The 23915-nt window shown below is 41.8% G+C and overlaps 1 protein-coding gene across 3 annotated transcripts in view; it reads right to left on the bottom strand.

Annotated features, from left to right (window-relative positions):
- Positions 1-6841, bottom strand: part of API5 (apoptosis inhibitor 5) — a 28824-nt gene extending 21983 nt beyond the window's left edge. Inside the window, exon 1 of one of the 3 annotated variants that reach the window (XM_004436878.3) lies at positions 6677-6840. In XM_004436878.3, the coding sequence (XP_004436935.1) occupies positions 6677-6745 (69 nt within the window). In that variant the 5' untranslated portion in view covers positions 6746-6840. Of the gene's footprint in view, positions 1-6676 lie in introns of all 3 variants that reach the window. The other 2 variants (XM_014792503.2, XM_087423115.1) reach the window with 2 other exon arrangements.
- Between the last annotated feature and the right edge of the window lie 17074 nt (positions 6842-23915).

Raw genomic sequence — 23915 nt, forward strand, 5'->3', positions numbered from 1 at the left:
CTGAGCTAACATCCGTGCTAATCCTCCTCTTTTTGCTGAGGAAGACGGGCCCTGAGCTAACATCCATTGCCAATCCTCCTCCTTTTTCTCCCCAAAGCCCCAGCAGATAGTTGTATGTCATAGTTGCACATCTTTCTAGTTGCTGTATGTGGGACGCAGCCTCAGCATGGCCCGAGAAGCGGTGTGTTGGTGCGCGCCCGGGATCCGAACCCGGGCTGCCAGTAGCGGAGCGCGCGCACTTAACCGCTAAGCCACGGGGCCAGCCCTAGGACAGATTCTAACGTCACATATTTAACTTTTTACTAGAATAATATATTCATTGCTCATTTGTTTCCTTTTCAAGAGAAATTCAGAAGTGCTCTCCCTCAGACACTCATACTGTAAGAGTCAACAAGTTCTCAATCCCCCTTACACACTTGCCTCCAAAACAGTCCTTTTATTAAATGACAATGATCAAGCTGGCAAACAACAATAACAAATATCGAGACTATAGATACATCTTCTGTTTGGACATACGGATAAAACTTTTAATTACTGGAAAACCTTAAACATGATGATAATGATCCCAATCATGTACAGAGCATACTCTTCACTCCATATAAGGCGATGCCCTAAGTGCTTTAGATATGTGAGCTTACTTCATGCCACCAAGAGGGGAATGACTAATAAACATCCAATGGATTACAGAATAACCAAAAATTTAGTTTTATAATAATTCTTTTCATGGACAATACTATGTTAAGTGAAAAAAATAAAGCGGGATGTAAAGTTATTTAGGTACAGGAGGATCTCAATTAAGCAGATTCCTTTTTTTTTATAACCAGAAATAAAATGTTCTATGTATCAAAAGGCTACCATCACAATTAGATCTTTTAACGGTACAGATTTTAATATAACCTGCATAATTACTGGATTACCTTAAAAGTTCATATACTGCCAACCTACCTAAAAAACAAATTGTAAAAATTAGTTCTAAGAAATAATTTCCATCAACTGATTAATAACAACTCCTTTTAATTTCTTCAACATAACACTTATTCCTAAATAACAGAAACTTCTGTGACTAAGGTTAGCTTCCTCATGAAATGCAGACACAAAATCAGTCTTCAGGAATTATAACTTCAAAAGTATATTATATACTTTTTAGTGTAAAGGTTCGAAAAATCATAGCTGACTTCTCTACCACTTTACATTCCTGTGGTTTGCCTCACAACTTCTAGACAGACTTCATAAAATTGAAGTCTTGAACAGTTCTGACATCCTTTTTGTAGAGTATTACAATCCAATTTCCTTTAACTCAAACTTAAAGCTTTACTTATAAAGCCTTTTGAAGAAACTCTTTAGAATGTCTAAAATTAAATGAAGAATCCCTGCTTGAAACAACTCATCCCCCTGCCAAGAAAAAAAAAATCTGGAATAGAATAAAAAGGAATCATTCGCAACATTTATTGAAAGCCTACCAGGGACTGAGTAATGCCTTGTGTACGTGCCTCACAATAATCCTGTGAGTTAGGTGTGACTACTATCCCTACTTTTCAGATGAGAAAAACTGAGGCTCAGAGTTCAGCAGCAGATCTAGGACCTGAACATAGTTCTGACAGGCGCTACAGTCAGGATTTGTGCCCAATACAAAGCTTTTTTTTTGGTGAGGAAGATTGGCCCTGAGCTAACATCCGTTGCCAATCTTCCTCTTTTTCCTGAGGAAGATTAGCTCTGAGCTAAGATCCGTGCCCATCTTCCTCTATTTTGTAGGGGCCGCCGCCACAGCATGGTTTAACGTGTGGTGCGTAGGTTCGTCCCCAGGGATCTGAACCTGCGAACCCTGGGCCGCCAAAGTGGAACATGCAAACTTAACCAGTACACCACCGGGACGGTCCCCCCAAGTTTTTCAAATTGGAGTCTTTCAAACTCATGTTCTGAGATCTGAATTAACAAAGGAGGAGAGAAAGAAAAGCTTGCCAGATCTGGTCTGTCAAAGGTAAAATCTGAGTCCTAAATACAGGCTCCACACAGGCATAGAAACTGGGATGTAGCATCCCAAACACAGCAGGCCCTTTGGAAAGTTAAGATGTTTTAACATATTCAAACTAGAAATCAAAGATTCTACAATGGTAGGCAACAGTTTTATCAAATAATTTCAGACATTACTAACAGACTTCAACTAAGTGCCCTTTATAATGCAAAATAAAATGATATTCTTCTTTGCCAGCTCTTTGAATGATCTGTCTTCTAACTGTAGCATAGGGACTAGACTTTTTACTGAATCTCCTTAAAGTAGTTATTACTTCTGCTTTTCAAAGTAGGAAACAAGATATAAGTGGTATTTTCAGTGATCACAGTGATTTAGTGACAGGTAGGACTGTAACCACAATAAAATATTCCAAATACTACACAGCACTGCTTGTTTTTCCTCCTTCAATATAGTTGTATAGCTCAACTGATAGATAAATTTGTGATCCTAACAAGAAGCTTTAATTGTAAATACCTTTAATGCACATCTAAGACCGTGTATTTTTGTGTGCTTTTAATATCTAATTAAAACAGCAAACTCTAAAGAAATCCCTAAGATATTTTCAAGTAAAAAGTCAGCTAGAGGGGCCGGCCCACTTGCCCAGTGGTTAGGTTCGTGCGCTCTGCTTTGGCGGCCCGGGATTTGCGGGTTTGGATCCCAGGCGTGGACCTACACACTGCTCATCAAGCCACGCTGTGGTGGCGTCCCACATATGAAAAACAGAGGAAGATCGGCACAGATGTTAGCTCAGCGACAATCTTCCTCAAGCAAAAAGAGGAAGACTGGCAAGAGATGTTAGCTCAGGGCCAATCCTCCTCACACACACAAAAAAAGTCAGCTAGAATTTAATCCACATTCAGCAGACACATTCTAAAGGAAAAAAAATCTGTGATACTGATTGTCAAAACACAACCAATATGCATAAGTGGTCAGTGACGTACCAGGTAAAGCCATGTTTGGGTCCAGGATACAGCCTCTAAGAAATAATGCATTATTTTAGAAAAGAAAGGATGTAATTTCAACAAACATATTTCTCAAGAATGACATAAAAAGAAAATGAGTAAGTTAAGCTATATTACTACTTTCTTCCACAAGCTCAATTAATAAATCTGGTTTGTATTTAATACTAAAGTAAGTTGTTAACACTTCTACATATTTTTGGGGGATTATGAACTTGGTCTGTGAGATTAGCTTAACCATACAAAGAAAGGTACCAAAAGAAGGCTATTTTACAAATTGTGTCAGTAAAGCCTACACTCTCCCACCCTGAAGAGCCAGTGCACTCCTGTATGAAAGAACACAGGAGGAATCAAAGTGTAGGCGTTATATTGATCTAATCTTAGATCAGCCTAACTGCCACAGCCCCTTCAAGCTTCTTAAATTTTAAAAAATTTTGACTACATAATATAAAATTAAGTATCTACATTTTAAAATTAAGTAAATTCATAAAAATGTGAAACAAAATGTAAAATAATGGTGGGCCACAGCTTGCTCTGTTATGGCTAGTTGGGAGCCCCGGGCAGAGCACAGTGGAAAAAGGGGTTAGGGAGGAAAAGTCACACACAGCAGAAGAAGGAGACATGAAGGAGCAGAGGCGGGGGCTGGGGGTGCTGAGTAAGTAGGTGTGACACAGGAGCTACAAGAGGAAAGACAACAGAGGACCAGAAGGTTTTGAGGTAATAGGTAACGCTTCACTTAGAATGTATCACCTGCAGTTTGCTTACTAGAAAATACACACTCACGGTTCACATGTGTGTGTGTGAATGTGAGTGTGTGTATAAAGCAAAGTTCCCTTCTTCATTCATAAGAGATAATCCTTGTAAACAGGTTTTTGGTTATCTATCTATCTATCTATCTATATCTGTTCCTTCTTTGAATATATTTCTTCAACTCTGAAGAAGAAATGTCTACTGAAGGGTAAGGTACAGTGTAAGGAGAGAAACTAAAAAATAAAAGGTTTTAACCTTTAACCTGAAGACTTTATAATTTAGTAAGGGAATAAGAAAAGTCCTAGCATGAAATAATATACAAACCTGAAGTACTCTTAACGAATACATAGTGCCCAAGGAGTTCAAAAAGAGAAAGATCTCATCTGCTTGAGGGAAATGAGATGATGAAACCTCAGATGACCTGGGCTGACCCTGATATATTTAGAGAGCACTGCTCTGAAAGGAGTCCTGACAACAGCGGACGGGGCACGCCCCTCAGTGGTAGCAATGTGAGCAACTGTGGGACTCACCTCTTTGACAAAGGGTGAAAATCAAAATAAGAGAAGGAAGTTCTAGATGAAGAAACTCATATATGGTCTTAGAAATGTCCAGATAGGTACCTGCCAGGTAACTTAAGTCTTGACAGTAAATCTCATAAGTTAACATGAAAATCAGGCCTTACTACACTAAAAAGGTAAACATTTTTTTCCCTCCTTAAAAAAAACGTGAACGGCAGGCATCCCTTCTGTTGCTTTTATTAGATAAAATTCACAAGCAGTATCCTGAGAGCCACATTTTTTTTGGTGGGCAGTTTCAGGCATTTTCTCTAAAAGAAGAAGTATTACACCACCGAGCAGAATTAGTAGGCATTATGGTTTAGTCCAGCTTCAGTTCTCCCAGAATTCACTGTTTGAGGCTGAGCAAATCGCTACACTTCATTATTCAGAGGTCTTTTCGTCTTAACTAGTTGCTTGACAGCTGTCATTACTGTGTCATGAAGGTACTGATCTCCCATCACCTACAGGGAACTGTGCTACAATCCTGGCACCCAGCACTGTGTCTGGTTCACGGCAGGCACTCAGAAAACATACTGAATAATAGAAATCGTGGGTCCTCATTAAAGGCTGCACGAAAGGGCCCCTCCTCTGTTTTCCACAAACTTCTGTCTCCCAAACACTCTTTCTAAATTAATAGCAGATTTTTGCCTTGAGAAAGATATTTTTGACCTCTTGAGGGAGAACTCTCAATATAATCTGGGATTTATAATTAAAGAAGACTCAAGAGAGAAATGCGAGCAACTCTCAATTATTCACAGTATATATAAATTCCAGTTTGGCTTCTATTTGCCGTAACTTACTCTAAGTGAGTGGCTGTCAACCTTTTTTCCACTCCAGCAAAAAACGAGGGTGGGGTATGGGACAGCACTATGTATACGGTTTCAAAGTTTCTCCAGAAGATTCCTGACACACCTCTCTGGGAGAGCACCATCTACGCACTGACTGAGAATCACTGTTCTAGCTTCTACCCCACCCAGGCTGCTGGTGCGCAACAAAGTCAATTTTAGGCAAACTATTTGCTAAATCTTCTCCAACTCAGTCACCATGAATGACAATATCTTCACTACTAGTTCTTTCCAGGAACATCAGCAACAAACTCAAACTATGATTGGCCAGTTTCTCCCACCTTGTCTTAATAGGTAGAAAATTTCCCCTTCACTACGGACCTCACACACACACTATCTACATCTACCACAGACTGCCAGTATATCTTTCTCATTGACAATGTCAAAATTCCCTACTGAAATGGAAATCTGTAGGAAAGGAAAATCATCTGATACTTAAAACTGGTACAGTCACAATTCCAGATTAAGCTAAAATAAGGCTCCAACATCAAAATTTTTTTCATTCGGCTCAGAAAGCTTCTACCCGAATGAGACATGTCCAGAAAAGGGGGCGGGAGGGGTACTGCCACAGCTTTGCTAATGTTATTAGACTCCAGGATCGTCCACTTTCTACTCCAGACGACAGGTAAGCCGAAGAATCACGTGAAGTTCTAAAAACTAAAAAAAATATGGCATGGGATTTCTAGCAACAATGATCAGGATTACCTCCGAGAGAGCCTGGTTCATTTCCTAAGAAAACACGCGCGCGCGCGCGCACACACACCCATTTATCAACTCAAGTTCAAAGTGCTCCAGTAGTTGAAAACTCACAAAGAAGCAACGGTTTGGTATGGACAATTCAACACTGCTGCAACTGTGTCGGGGTCAAACCCTGCAGAGAGCTCTTGCCAGACAACTCTATTTAAAGCTGCCCTCTCCCCCTTCCCCCTCCCCGTTGACACCGCACGGCCCGGTTTTATCTTCTTCACAACACTTTTCACGGGGCGGGGGAGAAGAACCCATCTTTCTTATTTATTTGCTTATCACCGCACATTCCGGGAGAGCACGAGTCTACCCTGAAACTCTAGCGCCCCGCACAGCGCCTGGTGCGCGGTCGGCGCTCAAAAGACGCACCGAAGAATGAAATCGTGCGCCCTCATTCCAGTCCGGCCGCAAGGGCCCCTCTTCCGTTTTTTACAAACTTCTGTCCCCTAGGCACTCTGCCTAAATGAAGAGCAGATTTTTGCCTCGAGAAAGACATTTCTGATCTCTTGAGAACTCTCAGTCTAATCTTCCGAGAAACTGAGCTCCACCGAAAAGGAGGAGAAAGACTTGAGAGAAATCGGGAGGGCAAGGCTGGGGAGCCGAAGAGGCGGGGTGAGCGAACGCCACGGCGAGGGAGCGCGCTCTCCCCGGGGAAGCCGGAGCCCACGCTCCCTGAGAAGGGCTCCCCCCGCCGAGCCCGCCGGGGCGGCCGGGAGCCCGCGGGAGGCCGAGGCAGCAGCGCCCGCCCGGCCCGGGGCGCCTTCGAGAGGCCGCGGAGCGCCGGGCCCTGCAGGCCGCTCGGGGACCTACCTGGCCCACTTGCTCCGTGGCATCGGCCAGGATGCCATAGTTGCGGTAAAGCTCCTCCACGCTCGGCATGGTAAGCACCAAGCCCGGGGCCCGCTCCTGCTGTCGTCGTCGTCGCCGGCCCCACCGCCGCCGCCGAAGTTCTCCAAGCCAGCGACCCGCACTATTAGGCCGCCAGCTGCCGCCAGCGCCGCCGCCAGTCACCGCGCACAGGGCGGCTCCGCCCCCCACGTCGACGTCGACGTGCGCGCCGGGAGCGGCCTCCGTGGACCGCCAAGGCACCACTTCGGGCTTTATCGCCCTCTAACGCCTGGAGGTGCAAAAAGCAGCCAGGACGATGAAATGAGCTCATACTTATTTTTGAAGGCTTGTGCCTGGCTAGGAGCTCTTGGTGGGTGGCGGAGGAAAATACAAAGATGACGGCGTTTCTGCCCTGAAGAGGTCTCACGTTGGCCAGAAAGTGATTTTCAGGGAGAGAAGCAAAATGAGGGGTGAGAGTGCAAGATGTATGAGAAGTCATGAACTCAAAGAAGATATAAATCTGTGGCGATAGAGGGCCGTGGATCCAGTTTTTTTTTTGTTTTTTAGCAGAAAACTTTCAAATGTCATTAAAAAAAACTCTATATCCACCAAGATAAACAAGTCTGGGGGTTAAATTTGGTCTGCTGGAAAAGTTTATTTGCTTGCTGCCAGAGTAAAGAGTTAGGGCCGCTTGATTGTGTCTAATATCCAACGGGGTAATAAATAAATGAATCCATATATACTTGCTGGTAAGAGTCTCTAAGATACAAGTTTAGATGAAAAAAAAGGAAGTTGCAGAATAAGTATACAAAGATCACATTTATGTTGTGAAAATTAATAAAGGGAAACCTCACTTAAAATGGAGTCAGGAGGTGGGAAGGAGGAGCTCCCACGCACCATTCCAGATTAATTACAGGAAAGACAGTCAATTAACAGACCCCAACAGAAGTCCTCAACAGGAAAGAGGGAGAAATGTACATTGCATCCCAAACAGAAATCGACTACTCCAGCAACTCAGCCAATGAGAATCTATCACCACCCTGAACTCTTGCTTTGCTCCAATGGACTTTCATTCAAAACAACCCCTCCCAATTTCCTCCTTTTTCTCTGTAAAATAACGGTCCTCTCCCTTGTTTGTTGGATTTGCCTATGGTCCGCCATAGCATGCACATCCTGAATTGCAATTCTTTGGCTATTCTCAAATAAACTCCTTTTGCTGGTAAATAACTGGTTGTTTTATTTTTAAGGTTGATGATGCCAAAAAAACACAAAAGCATACAAAACAAAGTTACGTGTGTGTGTAAAAGGACATTAAAATGGAAATTTCAAGATTGAAACATCAAGCTATAATAGATGGTAAATTTCAAAGCCAGATCCACGTGTGCAGAATATATGCAGGCAAAGGTTACAAAACAATTCCCTGGCTCTTGTATTCCTCACTTAGATTAAGGATATTAAAAAGGATCAGGGAGTAGAAGGAGAGGAATTGGTAAAATAGTTTTGGAGAGAGATGCTGTTGTTGTGAGTAGCTTGGGTCGATTGCTACCTCCTTCCCTCCAGCCTGGGACCATTCTGAGGAGCCTGAGATGCGATTGGGAGCCTACAGTTGGGAGACACAAGGACTGGAGCCTGACACATGCCTGAGAAGCTTGAGTTACCTGTGATGACAGAGTGGAGGTGGCTATCTTGGGCTCTACCTGCAAGTCTATATTTGGCTGGAGCAAGGGGGTCAGAGTGATTCTGTTGTACTGGAGATGGGCCGCATAAAAGAGAGATTCTGGATCCATTCTGAGTCCTGCTCCAGGGGGCTTCTGCCTGAGAGTGAGAAAGCCCCCATGGTAAGAGTCAAAGGCAGCAGAAACAGGGTGGAGATTGAGAGCAGTACATTAGCACCTCATGGGAGTCACAGTTGGGGGTGACCTCTGAAGTTCCCGCAGAATGGCCCATGTGAAAGACCTGGTCTCTCCTAGACCAGAAAATGCCTGTAGTACTACTGTAAAGATCTTTCCAATGTACCAATTTCCCCTTTCTTCTCACATCCCCCTCTCACAGCATATTCCCAGGAGGGGTCAGAAACAGCCTACAAACTGAGTAGGGGATAATGAGAAGAATGGCAAGATGGGACCCAGCCTCCAGCTGGAGCAGAGAAGATCTGATTGTAAATCAAGTTGGGAGTTTGGATTCACGTGGACATTTTAATTTCTGAATTGAGGACTATCTTTTAACTAAGAGCGAGCAGAAAAGTTATGGTTCTGCCAGAGTTCTTCTATAGGGCTGGAATGAGATTACTGTACCCGATTATATTTTAAAGATAGTGGAAGACAATAATAAAGGCTTATTTTGATCACATCCCCCAAGTTAAGTATTCAATGTGTTGGGTATATGTGTAAAAGTAGAGAAAGTGATCTAGGGCAGGAAGAGAGGCTGTGTTTGTTCAGGGGATCTTTGCTTTGGCTTAATGTTTTAAATCATAGCAATAAGAGTATGCTAATGTATACATATGATATATATTTACATATCTCTATATAATTATATATACCCCAAATTTTTTTTTATAATTTTATTTATTTATTTATTTTTCCCCCAAAGCCCCAGTAGACAGTTGTATGTCATAGCTGCACATCCTTCTAGTTGCTGTACGTGGGACGCAGCCTCAGCATGACCAGAGAAGTGGTGTGTCGGTGCATGCCCGGGATCCGAACCCTGGCCACCAGTAGCGGAGCGTGCGCACTTAAGCACTAAGCCACGGGGCCGGCCCTATACCAAAATTTTTAAACATAAATTTACAAAGAGGAAAAAGACTCAACCAGTGTTTCTCTGTCCTAAAATATAGTGTGGAAATTAATAAAAGAAACCTTAATTAAATTGGAGTTGGGAAGGCCTGTACGGGGAGCTCTCACGCCCCATCACACAACTTCAATTACACCAAACAGGAAGAGACTCACCCTTGCAACTTGGACAGGAAGTAAAACTACTTTACTACTGAAGGAAGATTTCTCTCCCCACCCAGCAACAGCCCAGCCAATGAGAAATGCCACAGCTCAGCCAATGAGAAGCTGTTGGCACCCTGAACTGTTACTTTCCCCAATGGACTTTCATTCAGAACAGCTCCTCCTTACTCCCCCTTTTTCTCTATAAAGGCAGCTCCCCTCCTTTGTTGGATGTGCCTATGGTTTGCCATAGCATGCGTATCCTGAACTGCAATTCTTTTGGCTATTCCCAAATAAACTCTTTTTGAGGTTTTTCAAGTTAACAATAGCTATTCATACAAGTTCCTTCAAACCTAACCCCTAAATAACTTGCCAGGCATTTTCATTCAGCACTACTTCCATCCCTCCCCATGCAGTCTGTTAGTTATCCACAATAATAAAGTTTGTGAACTTTTGTTGATTTCCTTATTCTTCTCTGACTCGCAGTCCCAGAGAATGCTTCAAATCATTTTATATTTTTCTCTATTTCCAGCTGGTCACCTGTGCTAGAATTGGCCCTCATGATGATAATGATGATGACAGTGATGGTGGTCGTGGTGGTAATAATAGGAGTCATTCTAATAGTGATGAATGTGTATTGAGCAATGACAAAGTTCTAAGCACGTTACATGAATTGATTCACAAAAACTCCATGAGCTAGGAAATAAAATTATCTTCTCCATCGACAAATGAGCAAACTGAGACACAGAGATGCGAACTAACCTGCCCAGTGTCCCTTAGCTTGTAAATGGCTGAGTTGGGCTTTGAATCTTGGCAGCTGAATTCCAAAGCCACGCTCTTTACTATGAAAGGATATTACCTCTCATCCCCAAACATTCCCTCCTCCTCACCACTATATTCGATCAATCACAAGTCTCAATTCTACACCCTAAATGTATCACACATTTATCTCTTTCTCACCATCCCCTCTGCCCCTGTCTCAGTCGCCATTCCCTCAAATGTGAGCAACATCACAGTTTTCTGAATGGTTTTCTTGTCTCCCGTCTCAATTGACTCAACTTCTTATCTTTTCATAATTTTGAGTTTTTTCCTTTAATTAAACAAGTAACATAAGAATACAATGTCATCATAATACATTCAAATACTACAAAAATATTTCACATAAAAAGCAAAAATTCCTCTTCATGTCTCTCTTCCCCAGAAGTGACTATGGCTACTAGTATGGTTTATAGTCTTATATTCCTTTATACACAATATATAGTTAAAAAAACATAAATAGTAGCATATTGCACATTTTGTTCTGTGCCTTGCCTTTGTTACTTAACAATATGTTTTGGAGAGTTCTCAAAAAATTAAAAATAGAAACACCATATGATCCAGCTATTCCACTACTGGGTATTTATCCAAAGAACTTGACATCAACAATTCAAAGAGATTTATGCACCCCTGTGTTCATTATACATTATTCACAATAGCCAAGACATGGAAGCAACCCAAGTGCCCATCAACTGATGAGTGTACAAAGAAGATGTGGTAGGGGCCAGCCCGGGGGCATAGTGGTTAAGTTTGTATGTTCCACTTCGGTGGCCCGGGGTTCACTGGTTTGGATCCTGAGTGCAGACCTACTCACCGCACATCAAGCCGTGCTGAAGTGGCGTCCCACATAAAAGAACTAGAAGGACCTACAACTAGGATGTACAACTATGTACTGGGGCTCTGGGGAGAAAAAAAAAAAAAGAAAAGAAAAAAAGAGGAAGATGGGCAACAGATGTTAGCTCAGGGCCAATCTTCCTCAGGAAAAAAAAAAAGAAGATGTGGTATATATATATACAATGCAACACTACTCAGCCATAAAAAAAGACAAAATGGTCCCATTTGCAACAATGTGGATGGACCTTGAGGGTATTATGTTAAGCAAAATAAGCCAGACAGAGAAAGACAAACACCATATGATTTCACTCATATGTGGAAGATAAACAAACACATGGATGAAGAGAACAGATTAGTGATTATCAGAGGGGAAGGGGGTTGGGGAGTGGGCAAAAGGGGTAAAGGGGCACGTATGTATGGTGACAGATAAAAATTAGACTATTGGTGGTAGGCACAATGTAGTCTATATAGAAACTGATAAATAATAATGTACACCTGAAATTACACAATGTTATAAACTATTATGGCCTCAATAAAATAATAAAAAAAATGTTTTGTAGATCTTTCCATGACAGTACTGCCCAGTATTAATGTACCATAGTTTATTTATCCATTTCTTTTTGGAAATATAGGTTGCTTCCTATTTTTTATTGTTACAAACTCTGATAAATGGGTGATTTTTTATTTCTTTTTTTGTGCTTTTCTATATCATCCAGCTTTTCTACAAAGACTTTTGTAATTTTATATATATTTCTCTCTCCTTGCCATTGGATCTGTGAGTGAATTCAGAAGTCATTTTCTCAAACTTCCTCTATTCTTTTTTTTTTCATCCTCCTTTTTTTTCCCCCAAAGCCCCAGTAGGTAGTTGTATGTCATAGTTGCATATCCTTCTAGTTGCTGTACGTGGGATGCGGCCTCAGCATGGCCGGAGAAGCGGTGCGTCGGTGCGCACCTGGGATTCGAACCCTGGCCACCAGTATCCGAGCGCGCACACTTAACCGCTAAGCCACGGGCCGGCCCCCAAACTTCCTCTATTCTTACAAAGGCAAAATGAATCCCCAGGAAAGAGAATCGGATTGGCTCAGCTTAGGTTACATGTCTGCTTTGGTCCAATCAGTTAAGACCAAGAAAGCAAGGTCATGCAAAGCAAACATGGCTGCAGGCGCCCGTGTGTACAGATGGAGGAGGTTGGGACTGTTCACAGAGAAGGGAAAGGTGAGGAGGGTGTTGTTTCCCTTTGGGGACAGTTGCTATAGTATCTTCTATCAATGGGAAGGTTTAAAGGCCATCTGGATTCCATTCCATCAAGCTGCATGCTTGAGTAGAGGTTGTGTTTGTCCCATCATTCAGCAAGTATTTATGGAGCACCTCCTATGAGTCAGACACTATTTTAGAATTCAAACGTGCCTAGCAGGCGTGAAGCTTACATTCTGGTAGAGGGAGAGAAACAATAAAATGCACAAATAAAATATATTTGGCTTACAAAAGTAAAGCAATAACATCAATATACGGTACAACCAGCCAGTAGAAAGGTTTCATATACTGACACTGTGGTATGTGACTAATGACACGGTCTGGAATTAGCCTTACAGGGACTGGAAGAGATCTGAGCAGTCCTCGGGTCTAGCACTTTCCCCAGAAATCTGCAGTGAACTTCTCTTCCCTTTTATTGTTCCTCTATGACCCTCATTTCTTTCCTGCCCGTATTGTAGTTGTTTGTATACACTACCACTAGATAATAAAACTTGGTGATCAGGAACTACTCATTAATGGGCAATAAATGTTAAATACACGAAGAAATGAACTAAGAAATAAACAAACTAATTCAATTTTTTTTGGCTACAGTTTATTCTAGTATGGCAAAAGCTCCTACTGATTTCTTGGCAGTAGAAATTTTTTACTTTGTTTTTACTTTTATTATTTTATTTCATTTTTAGGAAAACCATTCTTTCCCTCCTTACCTCGCTTCCCCCCACCTACCTAACAGTCAGTGGCTTTCGCCCTTGTAAATTGTGACATTTTGAGTGCTGTGACTATCTTTCAATCTATTTATTTTGTAATTTTGAAATTAAGTTTAATTCTCTATTAAGTATATGTTGAAAGACTTAAAGGACTGTCCCCTCTCCTGCCATTACTTTATATGCCTTGTATTTTGGGTCAGTCTGAGAGCCCACATTCTGAGAGCTTTTATTTTAATCCCATTTCCGTCTTCCAAGGAGGTCTCTTCAAGTCTAACAGAAAAAAGATCATGACTCTCTAGAAAAAACAGAGAAAGATTAAGGTCTAGCTGGGTCTTAATTGAGCTAATGATGATGATCACAGCAAATATCCATTGAGTGTTTACTGTGTGCTTCATAGCAAGTGTGTTACACTGATAGCTAAGCCTTATGGAGTGGCTGCTGTCTGCTAGGCTTCATCTTAAATGCTTGACATGCTTTAACTCGCAAAAACCTTATGTAAGGCAGGTACCAGATTATCCTCATTTAAGAGATGGAGAAATCAAGGCACAGAAAGGTTAAGTACCTGCTCAGGGTCACACAGCTGGTGAGTAGAAGTTTGGGGGTTCGTATCCAGGCAGTCTGGCTCTGATGGCTATACCTAACTGCCTCTTGGTTAAGTGTATTTATTTCTTAGCTGTGGTAAGTCATGACTGGAGTCTCGAGGTTCTTTATCAAGGCACATCCAACCTCCTAATCCAATTTCAGCCTTGTACCTACTTTAGAAGGTTGTTGTGAGAATTAAATGAAATAATAGACGTAGGTGCCTAGGACGGTGCCTGGACCACAGTAAGCACTCAGTCAATGTTGGCTCCCTTCCCTTGTACCGTTTTAAGATCTCATTCATTCATATTTCAAGAATGAATGATTCTCGGTCTCTGCAAGTTGTGCCCTGGAGGTCAATTTGCTCCCTGTGATTGTATCCCAAATATTGGACATAGGGGTGTGTTAGTTTCCTGGGACTGTCATAACAAATTAGCACAAACGTGGTGGCTTAACACAACAGAAATTTATGCTCTCACAGTTTGGGAGGACACAAGTCTGAAATCAAAGTGTCAGCAGGACCACAGCCCCTCCAGAGGCTCTAGGAGAGATTTTGTTCTCTGCCTCTTCCGACTTCTGACTGGCATTCTTTGGCTTGGATTGCAACACTATAATCTCTGTCTTCGCCTTTACTTGGCTTTCTGTCGTCTATCAAGTCTCTCCTGTGTGTCTCTAATAAGGAAACTTGTCATGGGATTCAGGGTCCACCCAGATCATCTGGGATGATCTCATCTCAAGATCCTTAACTTAATTATATCTACAAAGACCCTTTTTTCCAAATAAAGTCACATTCACAGGCTCTGGGGAATAGGAAGTGGACATATCATTTTGGGGGCCACCATGCAACCCACTACAAGGAGTTAAGAACAGATGCTTGGCAGTCAGACAACTGTGGTTCTGGCTGTAGTGCTTACTTGATGGGTGAGAGATTCTCAAGGGGACGGTCTGTAAAAGCGTTTTTTCTTCCTGCAAATCAAGGGGCCGTGGTTCCTCTTCTCTCTATCCTAGTGCTGGGAAGATGACCACCAAAGCTGACCCCCTTTCCCTAAGACTGCAATGGGCTTGTGTTAATTAGGGCTCTTCAGAGGAACAGAAGCAATAGAATATGTAGAGGCATACCTCCTTTTACTGCACTTTGCTTTAGTGCTCTTTGCAGATATTGCATTTTTTATAAATTGAAGGATCGCCTCAACCCTGAGTTGAGCAAGTCTATCAATGCTGAAGGCTCAGATGATGGTTAGCATTTTTTAATGATAAAGTATTTTTTAATTAAGATATGTACATTGTTTTTTCAGACATAATGCTATCACGCACTTAATAGACTATAGTATAGTATAAACATAACTTGTATATGCACTGGGAAACCAAAAAATTCATGTGACTTGCTTTATTGTGATATTTGCTTCATTGTGGTGGTCTGGAACTGAACCAGGAATAGCTCCAAGTTATGCCTGCATACATATGGGAAGAGATTTATTATAAGGAATTGGCTCATGTGATTATGGAAGCTTGCAAGTCTAAATCTGAAGTGTGGGCCCGCAGGTGGAGACCCAAGAAAGCTGATGGTGCAGTTCCAATCTGAAGGCAGTCTGCTGGAGAATGTTTTCTTACTCGGGGGGAAGTCTAATCTTTTTGTTCTATTCAGGCCTTCAACTGATTTGATGAGGCCCACCCACATTCCAGAGGGCAATCTGCCTTAGTCTACTTATTAAAATGCTAATCTCATTAAAAAATACCCTTGCAGAAATACCCAGAATAAATTTGACCAGATATCTGGGCACCCCTTGGCCCAGTCAAGTTGACACATAAAATTAACCATCACAGGGCTTAACTATTTGATTCTGCAAACATCGGTTGAGGACCCACTGTTTCACAAAGCTTGAGAACCCAGACTGGGTTCCTAAGCACTAACCGAGAGTGAGATAACACCCATGAGAAAAGTTGAATCGTTTATCTGGAAACAAACTCCAGATGGACGACCTACTGAGGGTCAGCCCACTTTCTTCCACTGTCTACTGCCCATTGGAACACAGTAGCCTCAGATGTCACCCAATATGGTCCCAGCTACAGGAGAGCAGTTGGGAGAGAGAGATACCACTAGTGGTTAAGAGTACTAGTTAACCCCTAGTTAACTAGTGGGACCAATCAAATTTCACCCTTGTGACTTTGAGCAAGTTACTAAACTGCTGCAAACCTCAGTGTTCTCATCTTATTTTTATTTATTTATTTATTTATTTTATTTTTTGTTTATTGTGGCAACATTGGTTTATAACATTGTATAAATTTCAGGTGTACATCATTATACTTCTATTTCTGCATGGATTACATCATGTTTTCACGTTCACCACCCAAATACTAATTACAATCCATCACCACACACATGTGCCTAATTATCCCCTTCACCCTCCTCCCTCCCCACTTCCCCTCTGGTAACCGCCAATCCAATCTCTGTCTCTATGTGCTTGTTTGTTGTTGTTATTATCTACTACTTAATGAGTGAGATCATCCGGTATTTGACCTTCTCCCTCTGACTTATTTCACTTTGCATAATACCCTCAATGTCCACCCATGTTGTCACAAATGGCTGGATTTCATTGTTTCTTATGGCTGAGTAGTATTCCACTGTGTATATATACCACATCTTCTTCCATTCGTCTCTTGATGGGCACTTAGGTTGCTTCCAAGTCTTCTCTATTGTGAATAACGCTGCAACGAACACAGGGGTGCATGTATCTTTACGCACTGGTGTTTTCACGTTCTTTGGATAAATACCCAGCAGTGGAATAGCTGGATCGTATGGTAGTTCTATCCTTAATCTTTTGAGGAATCTCCATACTGTTTTCCATAATGGCTGCGCCAGTTTGCACTCCCACCAACAGTGTATGAGAGTTCCCTTCTCTCCACATCCTCTCCAACACTTGTTGTTTCCTGTCTTGTTAATTATAGCCATTCTGACAGGCATGAGGTGATATCTCATTGTAGTTTTGATTTGCATTTCCCTGATAGTTAATGATGTTGAACATCTTTTCATGTGCCTGTTGGCCATCTGTATATCCTCTTTGGAGAAATGGCTGTTCAGGTCTTTTGCCCATTTTTTAAATTGGGTTGTTAGTTTTTTTGTTGTTGAATGCATGAGTTCTTCATATATCTTGGAGATTAACCCCTTATCAGAATTATGGTTTGCAAATATCTTCTCCTAATTGTTAGGTTGTCTTTTCATTTTGTTGATGGTTTTCTTTGTTGTGCAGAAGCTTTTTAGTTTGATGTAGTCCCATTTGTTTATTTTTTCTATTGTTTCTCTTGCCCGGTCAGACATGGTGCTTGAAAATATGTTGCTAAGACCCATGTCGAAGAGCGTACTGCCTATGTTTTCTTCTAGAAGTTTCATAGTTTCAGGTCTTACATTCAAGTCTTTAATCCATTTGGAGTTAATTTTTGTGTATGGTGTAAGGTAATGGTCTACTTCCATTTTTTTGCATGTGGCTATCCAGTTTTCCCAAAACCATTTGTTGAAGAGACTTTCCTTTCTCCATCCTACGCTTTTGGCTCCTTTGTCGAAGATTAGCTGTCGGTCTTTGCATCTTAAAATGTGAATGATAATAGTGCCACATCATAGGACTGTTGTGAGATTAAAATGAGAGCACATTGCCCAGAGCCTGTCATGTAGTGACTGCCTAATAATAACAATAATAGTACTAATTGCTACTGTGCTTTGAGTGCTTCTCTGTGACATGCCCCTGAGCATCTCCACTGTAAAGATGAAACAACTGAGGCTCATGTTAAGACTAAGAGAGATTATGGCAGCAATTATTATTATTAAAGCTTCTTTGCCGATCACTCAGTTAATTTTACTCCCTCAGTCTCCTTTTCTATCTGCAGAAAAGAGTAATTTCTACATTAATGTATTGTGAAGATTTAAAGGATATAAATTAAACGTACATTGAGCACAATCAGCTTGTTTTATTTTAAGGGATTTTGGCCCATGTTGAAATTATTAACAGCTGGCATCACTCATGTCATGTTTTTGAAAAAGCCTTCAGTCGTAGAGCCATTTTGTTTTGCAAAGTGCTTACAGCTCTGGAAATCCAGTCTAGATTTCTTAACTAACTAGGAAGTTTGTAAAACTCAAAGGAATAATTGAGAATTCCTCCCTAAGCTAAAGAAATATGTCTGAAATATGGCACCTTCTGCAGAAGGCTTTGTACGTACTTTGTATCGTGCAAAGTGTTTCATAAATATAGTCCACTCTCCATCATCAGGACATTTAACAGCTTGTGAATTAACAGAAATAAAGGGGCAGTGGAAGCTGGGGCTGGTCCCATCTTCCTAGCGTGGATTGATTGCCACCCTCTGGGGTCTCGGGGGTAGAGAGCACGTGAGGGAGGGAGGGAGAGCAGCTGAGATGACGCAGCAGCTGTTGCTGATAATAATGGTGACAGCAACCACAAAAATGATAGCTAACATGTTGAGCACTTTCCTTATGTCTTGTAGCACTGTGCTAAGAGCTTCTCTTGTGGGAGTTCCCTCTCTCCCTTCTGGTTTGTGAAGTGGAGTTTTAATTCTGTGCCATATCAGAGCGGCCAGGGGGTTACATAAATTTCCCAGGGTTACTCAGCTTGACTGGTGACAGAACTGGGATTCGAACCCAGATCCATCTGACTTCAAAGCCCAAGCTCTTAGATTCCACAGCTTTAGGTCTTTTCCGCTATCCTCCGCTGCAGCAACCAACAGAAGCTGGTGAGGGACATTCTTTCCTCTGTTTGCTTTCCCTTCATGGAGAACGAACGGATTCTGTGCTCTTCCATTCCCTCCGTGTTCCCTATGCATTCATCAGAGCAGCTAGCAAATGCCTACTATGTGCAAAGTGATGTAGTTGGTATTGGCTTAATTTTATCCAGAGGAAGAAAAATGGCAGAGAATGACCCCTGAATTCATTCACGAAATCAATGACAAAGACATGTTAAAAAAGCATCAATGATTTTTATGTTGATTTTCTATTACAAAAGTAATAGATTTTCACTGAAGAAAATTTGAACAACACAAAGAAGGAAATAAAAGTCTCCTACCATCCTCCTCTCAGAGACAGCCTCTGTTAACACTTTGGTATGTTTGCTGAAATTTTTTTTCCTATTTATATGTAAAAATACAAATTCTAATTTATATAAAACATTATCTTAAATTTGTATTATGGGCACATAATTTTTAAACTTGTTTTTCACTTAAAATAGATCAGAAGCATTTTCCTGTATAATTAAATATTTAAATGTGATTTTTAAACAGCTGCATTGTATCCCATCATACTATAATTTATTTAATCATTCAACTATTATTAGGCATTTAATTTGTTCCTGACTTTCACTATTATGAATAGTGCTTGATAAGCATCTTTGTAAATAGATCTTGCATTACTTCTCTGATTATTTCCTTATGAGAGATTACTACAAGTGGAATTACTTAGGACAACAGATATTCCCATTTTTCAAGGCTTTTGGGTCATGCTGCCAAATTGTTCTTCAGAAAGTTTTTCCCACTTTATAGTCCTGTCAATGGGTTGTCCCGGAAAGACATTCTTATCTGAAGGAAAAGATTCCTTTCTCCCCAGAGTTTTGATTTACATACTTAATCAACATGTGATGGGCAGCTACTCTGTGCTTATCTATTTACTGTCTCTAGAGGAGAAACAAAGATGGCGGCCAAAGCACTGTTGTGTCCCCCTGGGTAGCCTCCTGGGGTGAGCACTGTTGGCTGCATCCTATGACCACTCTCCTGTGTGGCAGAGCTTGCTTCTTACTGAACGTGCCAGTTCTGCATTTTCCCAGCCTCTCTTGCAACTAAGACGTGGGCATATGATCCATCCTGGCCAATGAAACCAGAAGATGTTTCAGAGGGTATTCAGAGGATTTCAATCCTGATACAAGGGAGACCTCCTGTTTCTCCAACTTTGAAGGTGGTTGTGTGGGGACACGCTTCGTGGAGCTGTGGAAGCCTCCTTGTGACCTTAGGGGGAAGGCCGAGAGCATTGCTGAGAAGCTGGCTGACTGTTGGCGAACAAGTCCTGGAATTGTCCACACTGGATTCTTTATGTGAAAAGAAAAAATAATCATCCTCTTTTTAAACGTCATTTGATTAAAATGATGGTAGTTTGTGACTTGCAGCTGAAAACATTCTGATTTCCCTCCTGACTGATCCCGCCGGTTACCTCCAGTTCATTTTCCTCATCATGCTCATTCATTTATGGCTGCACTAGGTGCTGGGAGGGGGACAAAACAGAAAACAAGGCAAGCATTTCTCCTGTGGTCATGGAACTGACAACTGAATGAAGGAAGGAAAACAATACATAAATTAAAAATATAGCGGCTGGCCCCGTGGCGTAGCAGTTAAATGCATGTGCTCCGCTGCTGGTGGCCTGGGGTTCAGATCCTGGGCGTGCACTCAGGCACCGCTTGGCAAGCCATGCTGTGGCAGCGTCCCATATAAAGTGGAGGAAGATAGGCACAGATGTTGGCCCAGGGCCAGTCTTCCTCAGCAAAAAGAGGAGGCTTGGCAGATGTTAGCTCAGGGCTGATCTTCCTCACCAAAATATATATATATATAAGAAATTTTCCATAGCTTGTGACAGATGCTGTGATGGATAATGACAAAGGTGATATAATGCCTGGGGAAAGTCTCTGTGAGGATGAAATGTTTGCGTTAAGACCTAAAGGATGAGAAGGAGCAAGTCATTTGGAGAGTGCTCCAGAAGAAGGAGCTATTTGTATGGCCAACTTACTTGACTATTCAGTGCCTCAGTTTCTTCATCTGTAAAATGAGGACAACTGAATTTAAAGGTAATATTATGAGGGTTTAATGAACTCATAATGTAAAATGCTTAGATCACTGCCTGGCACATGGTAAATACTCCGTAAGTGTTAGCTATTGTTATGATGGCGGTGATGGTGGTGGTGAGTTCTAGAAATTGCCAGGGGCTTGCGTTTTTACTTTAGGGCCCCCTCTGCCCTCAGTCCTTGTATGTGGTGGCACAAGCTGTCTCTATTCCTCCCTGTGTCAACCCAGGTCTTGAAACTCAGCCCTTTCACTGGCTTCCACCAAAGCAAACAAAATAATAAAAAAACCCACAAGCACATAAATGAACAACAAACAAAAGCATATTAATAAATAATAAAAATAATTCCATTCTTACTAAGCATTCATAAATGTTGAAAGTCTACTTTACTGTAGACTTGGAGAGACCACAAGGAGGGGTCACATTCACATGTATCTTGTGGGTTTCCCCTCGCCTTTCTTTCCTGAATCTCCTTCTCTGGAGCAAAATAGTTTCTTTCCCCCTCTCATGCATAGATGTTTAGCTTCTCTTTTGTTGCTTGAGCATTGTCATATAGGCTCCTTCTTTGCACCAAGAGCACATTGGAATATTTTCCCCAATCAGACGCGGTGCTGTTGCTAAGACATTGGTTTTGTTAGGCTGCAGTAACAAACATCTCCAAAACCTCAGTAGCTTAAAACAGGAAAGGTTTATCTCTTGTCCATTCAAAGTCTTTTGAGGGTTCAGGTGACTTTTCAGGGCAGCCATCCTGCAAATGCGACCCAGGGTTGCACTCTTTAGCTGTGCGTGCTGTCAAAATCACTGCAGCAGAGTAAGAGTGAGGTGAAGAGTTGAGCACTGGCAATTTAATACCTTCCCCGGAAGTATTTGGAACTCTGGCCCTCCAATCCAGGACCCTTCCTACTGGAGGTAGCACTCTCATAAGGGAAACTAGACACTTACTAAGAGCTTGAGGTCTGAAGCCAGACTGAAATCAACACCACCCAGACGACACATCATGGTAGCAGTTGCAGAAACTCCCACTTCATTCACATAACAGTGGTTTCATTTCATAAACCAGACACAATAAAGGTACAATAATTTTGGGTTCCTTTTTGGGAGGCATTTCATCTGCATTGAACCGAATATTCTTAGAATACATTAAAATGCCTACGTACTATGCAAAACATAAAAGCTCAATATGTCTTCACTGCAAGAGAATCAACACAAATTTAGCTTTTGTGAAAAATATATCACCAACTGACTTTCAGACAAATTGTTGGACAAATGCAATCACTCAGATCAGGCCTGGCATATGGTAGGGGCTCATTAAATATTTGTTGAATGAGTGAATGAATAAATTCTACTCTCCAGCCAGGCCTGTTGCATTTATTTATTCAACAAAAAAATATCGAATGCCAATGTGATCCATGGTTACTTTGGTGGCTCCCAATGAACTGCCCCTAGCCCAGTATTCATACCTGTGTAATGGGTCCCCATTAACCTTGGGCTTGCTTATGTGACTGGCTTCAGTTGATGGAACATCAACAAGCATGATGCTGGCAGAGGCTTGATAAGCTCTTGTGTGTTGGGGGTTGTGCCACCACATGGGGAAACCTGGTCTAGCCTCCTTGAGGATGAAAGACCACTCAGTTATCCCAGCCATCTCAGCTGAACCCGTAACCTAGCTCACCCTGCAGCTGAATGAGGTTGCCTGAGTGAGCCCAGGAGAAACCATAGAATGGTGAGATATAGGACAGTGGTTAGCAAACTTTTTCTGGAAAGGGTCAGATAGTAAATACTTTAGGCTTTGGGGGTCATATAATTTCCATCACAATTACTCAACTCTGCCATTATCATGTGACAGCAGCCATTGATGATATATAAACAAATAGGTGTGGCTGTCTTGCAAGACAACTTTATTTTCAAAAACAGGTCAAAAATAGGCCACTAAGTTTGGGGATAGTTTTTTTGCTGCCGTCCTCTTCTCATTATTCCAGGCGTCCTCATTCTGGAGAACATTCTGGTGCTATGACTTCATTCCTGATGACTCCCTGGGGTGGAGTGCCCTCATTTCTCAGGCCTGGCCCTTGGAAAATTAGAAAGTCAGCAGCGTGTGTTTTTAGCTGCCCTGTGGAAAGGTTCTGGGACGGCCAAAAAGAAATGGTTGCGGAAGTGCTCCTTTCACTGGGAGCAGAAGGGGCCGGCTCCTGAGTTCCAAATCAGAGGTGAGGACTCTCTCCTCCTGCCCGGGGACCCCAAGGCTCCATGAAGTCTGAGCAGGATGACTCCAAGCTGCATAAGAGGCAGTTGAAGGTATTCCAAGTATAATGGAAGTGTCCTAGCATTATGTCATTAGAAAGACTCAAGTGTCCCCGTGAAATGGTGGCTTCTGACCCACCAATCCATATATTGCCCAGAAGCCTCAGATTTCCTGGACTTTCTACTAGAATTCCTAGAACTCTAAGTAATGTTCTTCAAAAATCAGAATTATTGCATAATGAAAAGTTAACCATCAAGGAAACAGAGAGCCCTGCTTTGTTATTATTTCAGTTCTAGTTGGCAGTGTACCTGGTGGATAAGAGTGCTGATTCTGGAATTAAGCTCCCTAGAAACAAAGGGAGCTCCCTGCCTCGCATCCACTTCATAACTACACGACCGTGGGCAAATCACTTAATACTCTAAGCCCAACTTTCCTCACTTATAAAATGGTGATAATAATAGCATTTACCTTTATAATTTTTGTGAGGAGTGAAGGACATAATCTATGTAAAGTATTTATCACAGTGCCTGGCACCTACTAAATCTTCAGTGATTTGTGGCTATTATAATTATTAACTGACTGTTAGTCAATTCAGTAGAGTTTCCTAATTCTTTAGATTTTTATAGAATATTTATATTATATCCTGAAGTATTCTCACCTCCATATCGCATCGATTTGCCTAAAAATATTTGGGAATACGCAGCACAGTAGTAATTAATCTCAACTTAAAGGGGAGGAAGTGAGGTTGAGGGGTTAAGTATTTTTTATTGTCCCAGTTATCTTTATTCTTGCCCAGTGAAGCTGGTGAGAGACAAGTATATTTGTTCCGTATCCTCAGGTTACAGGTGGGGAAGAAAGAGGCAGGACTGCGGGGAGTGCAAGAAAGGACTAACATTTAAGTGTTGTAGGACAGTTCTCCAGGAAGCAGACTCTGAGAAGGTCTGCATGAAGCAAGATCGTTGGAAGTGCTCTCTGGATCAGCTGTGGGGAAGTGACGGAGGCAGGAGTGGGTGGAAGGAAAGTTGGGGTGTGATTC

Source organism: Ceratotherium simum, chromosome 34 (genome assembly GCF_057802395.1).
Source record: "Ceratotherium simum simum isolate JZ-2026a chromosome 34, ASM5780239v1, whole genome shotgun sequence".
In the NCBI taxonomy this organism is placed as follows: domain Eukaryota; kingdom Metazoa; phylum Chordata; class Mammalia; order Perissodactyla; family Rhinocerotidae; genus Ceratotherium; species Ceratotherium simum.